This window comes from Eriocheir sinensis, chromosome 3, assembly GCF_024679095.1.
Source record: "Eriocheir sinensis breed Jianghai 21 chromosome 3, ASM2467909v1, whole genome shotgun sequence".
NCBI classification, from domain to species: domain Eukaryota; kingdom Metazoa; phylum Arthropoda; class Malacostraca; order Decapoda; family Varunidae; genus Eriocheir; species Eriocheir sinensis.
Genome location: NC_066511.1, coordinates 4,641,957 through 4,655,520, shown reverse-complemented (window position 1 = coordinate 4,655,520; position 13,564 = coordinate 4,641,957). Strand labels below are relative to the sequence as shown.

The following is a 13,564-nucleotide window of genomic DNA, read 5'->3' as shown; positions in this document are numbered from 1 at the left end:
GTTCTTCCTTTATTTTATTCAATGTAGGAATTTCTTTCCTCTCGTAGTGTTGCAACACTGTTCTTCTCACCACACGTCTGTCGAAATCGTCCAAGTTCGTCACAGTTGCAGAGCGCTTCTTTTTTGGCGATGAGAAGACAGGCTGTTCAGGAGACCCTTGTGTCATGCGGGCTTGATTGATGCCAGAGCAGATTCTCCGAACAGTTTTTTCGCTGACATTTGTTGCTTTTGCAGTCCTGGCAGCAGCTTTTGAGGGATGAATTAAAGGTCTCTCTCTCTCTCTCTCTCAGTGTGTGTGTGTCGGGTAATCATGAGAATCGACCTCTCCGTTTACCTGCGGATTAGCGCGGTTAATGTACCCTTGACCCAGCCTCAAAAATGGCAACATTGGAGAGCAGAGCTGCCACATTTTGTGGCATCTATACAAAGTCATTGTTATCATTCCACTAGAACAATATTCAAAGCTCTCTGTACATCCTTATTAGAAATTTATATAAATGCACTATTATGAAGATTCATTTAGAAGTAATCTAACAATAAGACAATAATTGTTGCTAGTACACCAGGCAACGGCGCACCAAGGGAATTCTCCTCTCGGGGCACCGCCAGACTGGACTCGACATTTAGGATGGACTATAAATATCCTCGGTCTATCCTTAACTCAAAATCTTACCTGGAAACTTCATATCTCCTCTCTCACTAAATCAGCTTCCTAGAGGTTGGGCGTTCTGTATCGTCTACACCAGTTCTTTTCCCCCGCACAGTTGCTATGCATATACAGGGGCCTTGTCTGCCCTCGTATAGAGTATGCATCTCATATGTGGGGGGGGCTCCACTCACACTGCTCTTCTGGACAGAGTGGAGTCTCAGGCTCTTCGTCTCATCAGCTCTCCTTCTCTTACTAATAGTCTTCTACCTCTTAAATTCTGTCGCGATGTTGCCTCTCTTTCTATCTTCTATTGATATTTTAATGGTGACTGCTCTTCTGAACTTGCTAATTGCATGCCTCCCCCCCTCCTTCAGCCTCGCCTCACATGACTTTCTGATCAAGCTCATCCCTATACTGTCCAAACCCCTTATGCAAGAGTTAACCAGCAACTTCACTCTTTCATCCCTCACGCTGGTAAACTCTAGAACAATCTTCCCTCATCTGTATTTCCTCCTGCCTACGACTTGAACTCTTTCAAGAGGAGGGTATCAGGACACCTCTCCTCCCGAAATTAATTTTTCTTTTTGGCCACTCTACTCTATTCAGGAGCAGTAAGTAGTGGGCTTTTTTTATTCATTATTGTTTCTCTTTTTTATTCCCTTGCACTGTCTCCTCTGCTGGGGGAAAAAAAAAAAGAAAAAAAAGTGTGAAGGCTCAACCTCTCCACCACAAAACCTGCTAGTGCTGACACCACCTTCATCAAGATATGATTCATAGTTTTGCTTCTCCCTTCGCTGTTGACTTCACTTGGAAGACATTATTTGGCTTACCTCTGAATTCCCTTACCACTGAGCAGTGATCACATCATCACATCATCTCTCACCCAAATATTATATTTACCTAACTTACAAATACTTACAAATTACACAGAAAAGCAAGCAATGGCCAGGGTTTACAGCAGTAGGTATGTTCAAGAGTTTGAGGTGTGTGGTGGGATGCGGTGGTTGTCTCGGTCGCCCTGTCCCGGATGTAAACAAACATTCCAATAATATTTCATTTGCTGAAGATATTTTTAATATATTTTGCTATTTCTTTCCAAGTATCTTGTAATGTTCTACATAATGCTTATTTATTCAGATTCATGTCTAGACAATTTTATTAAAGAACTGAAATTATTTTTGCTTATTTTTTTTAGTAGACGTTAAGTGTTGGAATACGTAATTGAATTTTAATCATACAAATGAAATGGAAATTTAGAAACTAAAAACGAACAGTAAAGATATCCTTTCTCACATATTTGTAACCAGCGAGTTCAAAGGTGGACGACATGGTGCCGGCAGGCCGCCATAGAACTGTCATATTTGTTCACTGTTTTAACCCTTTCGTTGCTAAACGCTCGCTGCGAGCTCCAGTCGCACTCAAATTTGCCGCATTTGAGTGTTCCAACACTTTCTCACCCCACAGAATTGCCAATTCAGTGGGTTTTCCAGTAAATTTGGTGGAAAATCATATCAGCCCAGCGCGGAAATTCTATGGACTAGCAACTGGTCGATGTTGTTGTCCAATATAGCGGCATTTTTGCATAGCTTCACATATCACATGACTGATATTTTGACCAAATAGTTGTAAATTTTGCAGTTGGCAATACTGCCCTGCCAGCACCCCATCATCAAGAGATCTACAGTAGTTGCCTTACGGCTGACCGTTGCGCACGTATAAATGTACGTCTTCACAGGCAACACCCCCTGAACGTGCCTGTACATTCGCAGGAGAGAATTACATTACCAAATCGTATAGATCTTGGCCCCCTCTTTCCAATGGTGTTTTTGTTTTTTAACTGTGATGAATAGTTTTTTGAGATACAGAGGTTAAAAAAGTGAGCACTAGCGTCGCTTGCTGGTGGTGCTAAAAGCTCGCTGCGTACGCCAGTCGCACTCGTAGCAAAAAACACCCCCTTAACGTGCCTGTACATTTGCAGGAGAGGCTTACATAACTGAATCTTATTAGATCTTGGCCTCCTATTTCCAATGGTGGTTTTGTTTTGTAGCTGTGATGAATACTTTTTGAGATACAGCGGTCAAAAGAGATCCCCTTCCCCTGCTGGGGTGCCCGAGCGTGCCTGAGGGGATAGTCTTGTTGTGAGCACTTAGCAATGAAAGGGTTAATTAAGTTGGTAGTTATATAGTGATACTAATTGGAATCAATTTTCCTTGTTTATACGAGACTTAAAGCAACTTTTAAACTACATCTGTGTAATTTACATGCTCATGCCTTACCTAGTTTTCTCAACTGATAATGTGGAATGCATATCAATATTACCAAATAGGGCCAAAATAAATTTTCATTCCTTTTCCAATGTTGGAAAAAATCTTAATTTCTACATCGGCCCACAACCACTTTTACATGGATGGACCGATGTAGGAAAATCATTGAGATTATAAATCGGCCCGACTTGTTGTTGCCGCTATGCCGCGCTACTGCTACTTGTCGTTATCAGCCTGCCGTATGAATGTTTGCTGGGTAGAGGGAATTGACCCTTAGTCAGTGGGGGGGGGGGGGACGAGGTGCATATATGGCAAGACTACCTGCACAAATGGTGGGACAATGGCCGCAAATGGCGAGGGCGCAAATGGTGAGGTTTTACTGTAGTACAGGTAACTCTCGATTTACGTGAGTGTTGTGTTCTTGAAGAGGTCGCGTAATTCAAAAACAATGTAAATCAACCAAGAGGTAGGTTTCTGTCGAAAAATAAATACCGTAATTTTCGGCGTATAGTGCGCATTTTTTCACAAAAAATGCCTGAAAGTTTAGCCCTGCGCATTATACGCTGAATGTACAAATTTTTAATGATTTTTTTCTTTGTGATGTTTTTAAGGGTCTGTTTTTCGTCTTATCCAATAACAACGGCAAACTTACCTTTATTATTGTTTATAATCCTTCATAGTCCGTAGCTGTCCTATAATATGTTACCATAGAATACAGGGCGATCTAATAACTACTATACAAAGACTAAATTGGTGGAAGATCGTCCATGCCTTGCTGTTATCCCATTTTTCCGTCGGGCGCCATTTGTATGATCTTGATCTTGATGTCACAGGTGGCTTAAGATTGTATGACTAAGGAGCAGTACAAGCTACATAAAAAATCATATTGGAAAAAAATGTCCATGTGTTCATTATTATTTATTAATATTAGTGAGAATAATGGGGTGAATATGATATCAGAAACTGTACATCATGAGTCTTGTACGAGGAGTTATTTCACGCAATCCCAGCCCGGCCACCATTTGCATTGTTTACAAACCACACAACCACACGCACACAACAAACAGCTGCATGCCGCGTGTCACCAGAACCGAGATATCCACTCGGGCACTCATTCTCAGCCTCTCTCGTGTGAGGAAGAAATGAGGGACACCATGAGGGGCTGGCTAGTATTGGTACCGGTACCGAGCAGTCTGGCACCGGTACCTGCCCACCCCTATTGTTGAGTAGCGTGGCAGCGTAGGTACTGTATTGTTGTTCAAGTGGCACGCGGGAAGAACTGAGCTCAGCTGTGTGGCCGTGTGAGTCCAGTTGCGTGAGACATCTGGTGGCCACTCCATAAAATATCGCGTATAAGTGAAAAAAACGCCTATATTAAACATTTATTTGGATTTTGGACCCCGCGTTATTTCAAAAATGCGTAAACCAAACTCGCATAAATCGAGAGTTACCTGTATATTCAAATATTCATTCTTTCCCCGTAGCATCCAAGAGTGGAATCATCTCCCATCTCGTGTAGTTAATAGTCTCACTCTTGACACATTAGGAATAGGATCATCAATCATTATCTCCCCAATCCTGGCCCTTCACCATGTCCCAATACCTTTCCTCGTCCTAACCCTTAATCCTGTCCTGGCCCCTTGAATCCCCCGCACAACCCCTGCATATCATGCCACCCGAGAGGGGCCCTCTGTGGGTCCCCTAGAAATGAAACGAAATGAATAAAATGAGGAAAAGACCCGCACCTTTTCTCTTCGTCCTCTTCTTTCTCTGCCTGTAGGTATTCTGGTCCTATTCTTAAATGTGTCAGGCTCCCATTATGAATATTTTCTAAACCAACGGAGAAAATTAACTGGATTTTCATGGGTGATATTCATGTTTATGGTGCAGGAGTCTTGTAAAACTATCACTAGAATCACGAAACAGTCCATGAAGACTCCAGCAGCTTCTACGAGAAACTTTTTGAACAGGCGAACTGAGATGCAGATACGTTTAAGAATACGGACTTATATTTTTGACTATCTACAACTTTAGGAGACTCATGGCTAGAAATGAAAGGAAGGAATCAATAGGGAACCAGAAAATAATCATCCCACAGTCCTTTCGCTTGTAGTAGCCCTTATGAGACACGGCTGGGTATTAATGCTAAAAAATTATATTTAAAATCATTCCAATGATTAACACAATATTTATCTGAAAGATTTTAACCCCTTGACTGCGGATTTCCCACAAGAAGACATCACCAAGCTACATGAATGGATCAGAAAGTGGCTGCTACAATTCAGTGAAAAAAAATAGTCATGTACCTTGGGAGGGGAATCCAGCATACCAATACCACATGGGAAACACTCCACTATCCACCACAGAGGCAGAGAAAGACCTAGGAGTTTATATTACCAGGCTACCAGTGAAAGCCAAATCCTTGCCAATCACAGTGGACGGGTTAGTGTGTCAGTCATCACTCTGATCACAATTTCCATTGCAAGTCAGTTGTTTCTGAGGTTTTAATAAGTAAATGGGGATTGGTTAATTTTTATAACAGCTGGATAGTATCTGATAGGTTAAGGTGGAGTTCTGTTAGTTCAAAAAAATGCAAAATGTTATCAGAAAATGCAGCATCTTTCCTTCTTTTCCTTGCCTTATGTCATTTTCAGTTTTTTTTTTAATGTGAAATGACCAGAAAATAAATATTTCTTTATACAGTACCAACTTTCTGGGTCTCAAAGAGCATTATATTCTATATTTCATTCTTCAAAATACATTCCTATGGGAATTTGACTGCTGTGGTGCTGTGGCTACTACTCACTGATTGGCCGATGAAAAGTGTTTGCCTTTTGGGCAAACATATCACTGAGCACTTTTTGTCTCATTTGCTATTTTATGCATCCGTCTGACTTGTCGGTGATACTACTGAAAACATCTTATCCAATATCTGGAGTATAGGAGTGTGATTTATAGATAGTTTACTGTATTAATTTTTTTTATATATATAAACTAGTCAACACAGATGGTTTAAGGCTCAGTAAATGCAACATGCTGAAAATTTTATAATTTTACCTGATTGATAACTTTGGCATGGACTGAATATGGGAAGAGGGATGAGAAAGAAATGGGTAGGAGACCTTTATTATTACCTTCAATATATTGCTGTATGTAGACTTGTGTTAAAAACTGACTGGCATATATATTCTCTAATTCTATTACAATTTCATTTTCAGACCGAGGCACTACGTGATACCCTCAACAGGAATAAAACAGCATACAACCAGGTTATTGAGCGGTACATTTCCCTGGCACACGGACTTCCTCCTCCACTAGATGAATGTCCCTACCTGTCCCCACACAACAGAAAAAATAAACCAAGTTCATCTCCCTTATACCCCCAGAAGAACCTTTCCAGGACAGGTGCAACCATCAAGACCAGCACTGTCTCCCCAGCCATCTCTTTAAGGCAAGATTCATCTGATGTTGAGGATGACCTTGTTGGAGAAGTGGAGGAATCACTGCAGAGGAGGAAACAACAGCTTGGGTTAAGTGATGACTTTATATGTGAGGAGATAGAAGATGATGAGGTTGATGAGGATGACCCCACTTGGAATGGCTCTCATTACCATGCCAGGGTGAATTTACCCAGCAGATTGCATAAAAAGAGAAAACTTTCTGATAATCTTATTACAAACACAGTGGGGTCATCTGATGAAAATAAGTCTCGAAAAAAAGCAAAAGCACCTGTAGATGAAGTAAGCCTTTCCCAAAACAAAACTACTGATTTGAGGCAGCTTTCTGTGCAGGACAGGCTTTCAGATGTGAGCAACTTACCAAGAAGAAGAGGTAGGCCTCCCAAAAGAAAGTCAGTGGTGGAGGTGAATGATGAGGGTAATATATCAAAGAAAAGATGTAGATTGCCCAAACAAAAGTCAGTGCAGAAGGTGAGCGATGAGGGTGATATATCAAGGAAGAGAGGTAGACAGTCCAAGGCAAAAGTGGCAGCAGAGAGTCAAGAAAATCTGAATCAGAACAACCCAAGGAATGAACCCAAACGGAGAGGCAGGCCACCCAAGGAGAGTAAAACATTGAGTGTGAACCCCACCAAGGGCAAAACATCAAACACAAGGTCAGCTAATGAAAACGAACCCAAACGGAGAGGCAGGCCACCCAAGAAGAATGAATCATTGAGTGTGAACCCCACCAAGGGCAAAACATCAAATACAAGGTCAGCTAATGAAAACGAACCCAAACGGAGAGGCAGGCCACCCAAGAAGAATGAAACATTGAGTGTGAACCCCACCAAGGGCAAAACATCAAATACAAGGTCAGCTAATGAAAACGAACCCAAACGGAGAGGCAGGCCACCCAAGGAGAGTAAAACATTGAGTGTGAACCCCACCAAGGGCAAAACATCAAACACAAGGTCAGCTAATGAAAACGAACCCAAACGGAGAGGCAGGCCACCCAAGAATGAAACATTAAGTGTGAACCCCACCAAGGGCAAAATATCAAACACAAGGTCAGCTAATAAAAACGAACCCAAACGGAGAGGCAGGCCACCCAAGAAGAATGAAACATTGAGTGAAGAACCAAGGGCAAAACATCAAACAAAAGGTCAGCTGATGAAAGCAGTGTGCCACAAAAGAGAGGCAGACCATTCAAACAGAAAGGAACAGGGACTCTAAAGATCCACACTCAAGACTGTAATGTTGTGCTGAGAAGGCTTGGTGGGGGCAGGGAGGGCATCCAGTCTGTAAACAAAACAAATGAAACCAGAACAGTGTGCAGTATTAGAGGTGCAGAAGAGGAGCAAAGACCTCAAGAGAGCAGTGATGGTACTGTGAAGTTGGTGCAGGAGGCAGTGGGAGGGACTGCTGGTATTCTGCATAGGGTTGAATATGGGAAATATATAATCTGCCTCCTTGACACCATGGACACGATACTTATCATGGGAAATCAAAACTCGCCCAGTGAAACTAGTTATGGCAAGGAAACAGAAGCAACTACAGGAAAGACTTCCAAAAAAAAGAAGAAAAAAGCCCAAGAAAGAGAAAAGAGTACAAGAACTCATACTGGCAGCAATATGGAAGCAAACACACAAGTAGAACAAACTGCTAACAAAATTACTAACATAGAGAAAAGAAAAAAGGTAGATCAAACAACTAAAAAAACTAACAACAAAGAAAAGGAGAAAAAAGCCATAGAAAAACAGCAGACAGTGGATAAGAAGGCAAGGAGTAGCACAAGAACTGAATCCTCACTCCATCATAAGGTGATGCAACAGTCGGAGTCAACTGTTGAACATCCTACAGTGAAAAAGATGGGACAGAATAACAGCCGAAAAAGGGAGCACATCTCAAACGCAGTCAAGTCACCGAAGAGACAAAGGAATGAGTCAAGCGTGCCCGCCAAGGCTTCTGTTGCAGCACACCTGGCCATAGATGCCATGTTGTCACCTGGGCAGAATAGCAGCATTGTTCCCAGCAGTGAAGGCAATGTGCTGAAGAGATTACATGTTGATCCAGATGCAGGAACAGATAAAGCTACAGGTCAGTTTATGCAGCATGAACCTTCGAACACCGGTGAATCACCAAATCAGCCAAAAAAAGCACGTGACCTAGAAGTCTCTGACAGAAGTCTTTCTTCCGATGGGTCAGAGTCAGAGTCACAGGATGAAGATGGATGGCTTACTGATAGTGATGAAGATGACATGATTTCAGAATTTAGTGCAACCCAGAAAAAGGAGAGCCTCCATCGGACACAAGAAAGGCTGAAAAGAAGGAATTACAGACCAAAGCACAGAGAGTCAGTGAGCAAAATTATATTTGATAGTAACGATGACATCCTTATTTTGGAACCACCCAAGCCTGTGCCCATGTCAGAAGACAAGGAAGACAACACAAATTCTGAAAACAGCCAGAGCACAAAGGGGGTGCAAGGCAGACCCTTCATGGTATCGTCATATGTTTCCTTGAAGACCCAAAGAGCCAATAGGAGAGCTGCAGGTGGACACCAGCAAAGCCTGACCACTAGCAGTTCCTACATCCAAGGCCTCATCAAGAACTCCATCATGAAAAATGTTCCAGAGATGATGACTTCGGCCTCAACCAGGGTACCAGTGGACGGTCAAACGGAGGAGGAACCTGACCCTGAGGACATGTGGGATATCCTGCCAGCCCTCCCCCAGCGGTCCTCCAGCTCCCTTGCCACAAGGGCTGCCCAGACCAGCCTGCAAGAATCTGGCATAACGGTGGGTGTTCTGTGATCAACTTTATTTCCATCATTGTGAAAGTTTTTTTAATGTTTTGCTCCTCCACTTCCTTCTTCCAGTTGTAACTATTTGAATTAGCATCATTTCCCAGCATGAAAAGCCTGACTATTAAACCACTAATCATTACTAAGCAGCATATACCTCATTTTGTTTCCTCCAGTTTTCTGTCATTCATTACTTATTAATTCATTTACCTCTCTATTCCTTCTTTCATTCGTTCATTCACTCATCCCACAGGAGACTGCAGCCACTGCTCCAGAGAGGCCAACAACTGTCACCAGCACCAACATTAGTGGTGCAGTCATCACATCAAAGGTATACTATATACTTTTCTAGATATATAAAAAAAAAAATATCAATTGATTAACCTCTTCGGTACGGCAAGTCAAAACGCGCGCCCGCGTCATATCCGGGATTTCAGCGCGCGCGGCAAACTTTAAAAACTCCACGGTCAATCACAAAACGAAACATAATCATAACAGAGTATGTATCTGAATATCGAGAATAATTCCATTGTGCCTTACACACCAATATTCAGTCTAAAATAAAATGCAATTTATATTTCACTCACTAATTTTCATCGGAGGGTGGCGGCGATGGAAGTTGGTATTCTTCCTCCTCCTCTGATTGATGAAGTATAAGTGTTGACACACTTGAGAAAGAGTTCTCGGCAGCTGGTGGTGGTGAAGGAGGTGGTGGTGGTGGTGGTGAGGGTGAGGGTGAGGGTGACGGATGAAGGGGCGCGGGAGATGGAGGAGGGGCTGAATGTGAAGGAGAAGGTGGTGGTGACGGATGAAGGGGCGCGGGAGATGGAGGAGGGGCTGAATGTGAAGGAGAAAGTGGTGGTGAGGGTGATGGTGACGGTTGAAGGGGCGCTGGTGCTGGAGGTGGGGCTGAATGTGAAGGAAAAGGTGGTGGTGAGGGTGAGGGTGATGGTGACGGATGAAGGGGCGCAGGAGATGGAGGAGGGGCTGAATGTGAAGGAGAAGGTGGTGGTGAGGGTGAGGGTGATGGTGACGTATGAAGGTGCGCGGGAGATGGAGGAGGGCTGAATGTGAAGGAGAAGGTGAGGGTGATGGTGACGGATGAAGGGGCGTGGGAGATGGAGGAGGGGCTGAATGTGAAGGAGAAGGTGGTGCTGGTGGTGGTGAGAGTGAGAGTGAGTGGTAAGCAATGATGGGTGATTGTGGGAGTGAAGGAGGCTGAGAAACAAAATTAGCAGATAGGGGTGAAGATGAGCGGTGGTGTGTGTGGCGGGATGGTGTGTGGTGTGGATGTGGAGAGGGTGGTGGTGAAGAAGTTTTGTGGGGTGAAGAGGGTGCAGAGCGGGATGTTTGGGGTGATGGATCACACATCTCTCACCAAGTGTTGCCACGTGACTGACTTGGACACAATAGAAAAAGAGATTACGCGCGAGACATCGTTTTCTATAAATAAAATTGCCTGTTGTGCTATTGTTGTGTCCTTCATTTATCATTCTTTTCGTAATTCAGAGAGAGAGAGAGAGAGAGAGAGAGAGACGTAACAGTGGTAGTTACTCATTTATTTACTTTTTTTCCATTTAGTATACAATCGCACACGCGCACGCACGCACACGCACGCACACACACACACACACACGCACGCACGCACGCACACACACACACACACACACACACACACACACACACACACGGCCCGGTGGTGTAATTGGTAGCGCGCCTGATTCACAACCAGGTGAAGATAATTTGGATTTATCTTCTTTCACGTGCAGCCCCTGTTCACCTAGCAGTGAGTAGGTACGCGACGTCAGACAAGGAGTTGTGACCTCGTTGTCGCGGTGTGTTGTGTGTGAGTGGTCTCAGCCCTCCCCCAAAATCGGTACAATGAGACCCTGGCTCGCTTCCGTAGGGGAATGGCTGGCTGTCTCGAGAGAGACCTGCAGCAGACCAAAAGGTGAATTACACACACACACACACACACACACACACACACACACACACACACACACACACACACACACACACACACACTACGCCAGCCTCGTATCTCTACGGTGACTGTAGAGTTGACTTAGAGAGAGAGAGAGAGAGAGAGAGAGAGAGAGAGAGAGAGAGAAATTAGTTGACCATAAACTGGCTTGACACGTTTTCTGCGTTTTTTCATCTACATCTATCAGGGACAGACTACGAGAAAATAAAATAAAAGCATTACTTACAGATGTGACTTTATCTCATATCAAATTATGAACAAAAGTAGTGGTCTTAGCTCAGTGGAGCAGAAACAGATGAGAGGTGCAGAGAGGGGCGGGGCGGGGTGGGGCAACATGATAAGGTGATCAAGCGTGCCGGCAACTCGGTGGGCGAGAGGTTTCTACACTCGCAAGTAACATATTTTCCCTCACTTTATTTGTGTTATTTCATGGTAGAAACAAAGGGTATTTGACTACCAGTGGTAGTAACTGTCCGCTAAGATCCAATATGAGTGCATGAAATTACTTCATACTCTGACATAAGAATAATATTGGGAGGTACATAAAACACCGTAGCATATCCGAGCAACATTTCGAAAGTCTCGTGCCATCTCCGGAAGAAATGAAACACACACTGACTCAAGCGACCATGACGCAGTATGCGCGTCACTCGGATATGCTACGAGAGACCAAATGACGCGTATACTGCGTCACCGTGCTGAAGAGGTTAATAGATTTACATATATTTCAAATATTCTCGAATGTATAATTAAATAAGTTGATGTATTCATTTACTTATTATTTTTTATTCCTATTTGAGTGATGTATGGAGGTCAGTTGTATATAAGGAGATTGGTAGTAATGTAAGACTTTCAACATTTATGGCAGGCCTCCAAGTTAAAGAGGAACTTCTGGACAATCGACAGCGATGAGGAGAAAGAGGATAAAGACACAGAAGAGACAGAGTCACTCTTCATGCCCACACCCCCCGTGGCCTCACAGCTGGTCCAAGAGAGCACCGTGCTTTCCAACTACAGCTCCCATGGCCCTGAGCATTGGATGTCAATAGCTAGAGCTATAGGGAAGCGAAAAAAGGTAATGTGATGTAAAATCAAGTGTATAGTATCTAGAATAAATGTGTGTGTAGTGAAGGCAAAAGAATGTAATTTAATATTATTTATAACAAAGGAGGCAGACCATGGCTGGACAGTTTGCCCACAAACAGTATGCCTACCAAACATTATACATACGGACAATGTGCCTAACGGATATTCCACAATGCTAAAAACAACTTTCTTTATTTGAATAATATATATTATATATATATATATATATATATATATATATATATATATATATATATATATATATATATATATATATATATATATATATATATATATATATATATATATATATATATATATATATATATATATATATATATATATATATATATATATATATATATATATATATATATATATATATATATATATATATATATATATATATATATATATATATATATATATATATATATATACAGTAAACCCTCAGTTGTCCGTGTGCACTGTATCCGACATCGCCCTTATCCGAGAGTTTTAAAAAAATGTGAATTTTTTTTTCCAAAAAATAATAAAAAATTGTCGTGGGCAGCCAAAAGTCGTTCAAATTGGACGTGCGATGCCTCTAAGCTCTGCCCGGGCGGCGTACCGCACCACCAAGGTAAAGAGATTCTACCTTGCGCACCACAACATAACAGAACACTGGCGTCCTTGGGGCCATGGCGGGTGCTGGCCAGCCCCGCAACGCCCCGACAATTTTTCTTAGGTAAAGTCACTAATTATCGTTTGCAAGAGACGCCACAACGCCCATGCATTCACTGTGGATGGGGAAAGGCTTGCCTACACTGGAGTTGGTGTAGATAATGTAATATTGCAGAAAATAAGGTAAAACATCCTCGGGGCGGCAGGCCAAAGCAGACAGTTTGACATAACCCGGTGGCTGAGTGATTAGCGTGCAGAGCCAGAATTCATCACGCCATGGACAATGTCGATTCGAATCCCCACACTACCACCTGGTATTTTTTAGTCACCGCCAAGTGGCTCAAGACTACTCACAGGCTGTCCATAAGACCACCTATCATCCTGGATTCTAGAAGAAACCGTACAAGCGAATAAAAAATGAGTTCCAGGGGGCAGCATGAGCCAAGCATAACTAGCGCCACTATAAAAATTGCCTGCGCCATGACGGGCTTGGGCCGACCACCAGGCCCCTGAAGAAAGCCTACCGGCGTTATAGGCTGAGATGTAAACAAAAAAAAAGTTACCTCATTTATCACATTTACCGACATACAAGGGGTGTTGGGTACCTCATTTATCACATTTACCGACATACAAGGGGTGTTGGGTACCTCATTTATCACATTTACCGACATA

General features: G+C 42.8%; 2 protein-coding genes across 2 annotated transcripts in view; both read left to right on the top strand.

Annotated features, from left to right (window-relative positions):
- LOC127003112 (serine/arginine repetitive matrix protein 1-like) overlaps positions 1–7,586 on the top strand; it is a 46,451-nt gene extending 38,865 nt beyond the window's left edge. The window contains exons 4-5 of the mRNA XM_050869526.1: positions 6,132–7,027; positions 7,226–7,586. Coding sequence (XP_050725483.1) covers positions 6,132–7,027; positions 7,226–7,586 — 1,257 coding nt within the window. The remainder of the gene's footprint in view (positions 1–6,131; positions 7,028–7,225) is intronic.
- The window catches only part of LOC127003868 (uncharacterized), a 23,573-nt gene continuing 17,505 nt past the window's right edge, over positions 7,497–13,564 (top strand). The window contains exons 1-3 of the mRNA XM_050870970.1: positions 7,497–9,151; positions 9,410–9,487; positions 12,012–12,218. Coding sequence (XP_050726927.1) covers positions 7,832–9,151; positions 9,410–9,487; positions 12,012–12,218 — 1,605 coding nt within the window. The 5' untranslated portion in view covers positions 7,497–7,831. The remainder of the gene's footprint in view (positions 9,152–9,409; positions 9,488–12,011; positions 12,219–13,564) is intronic.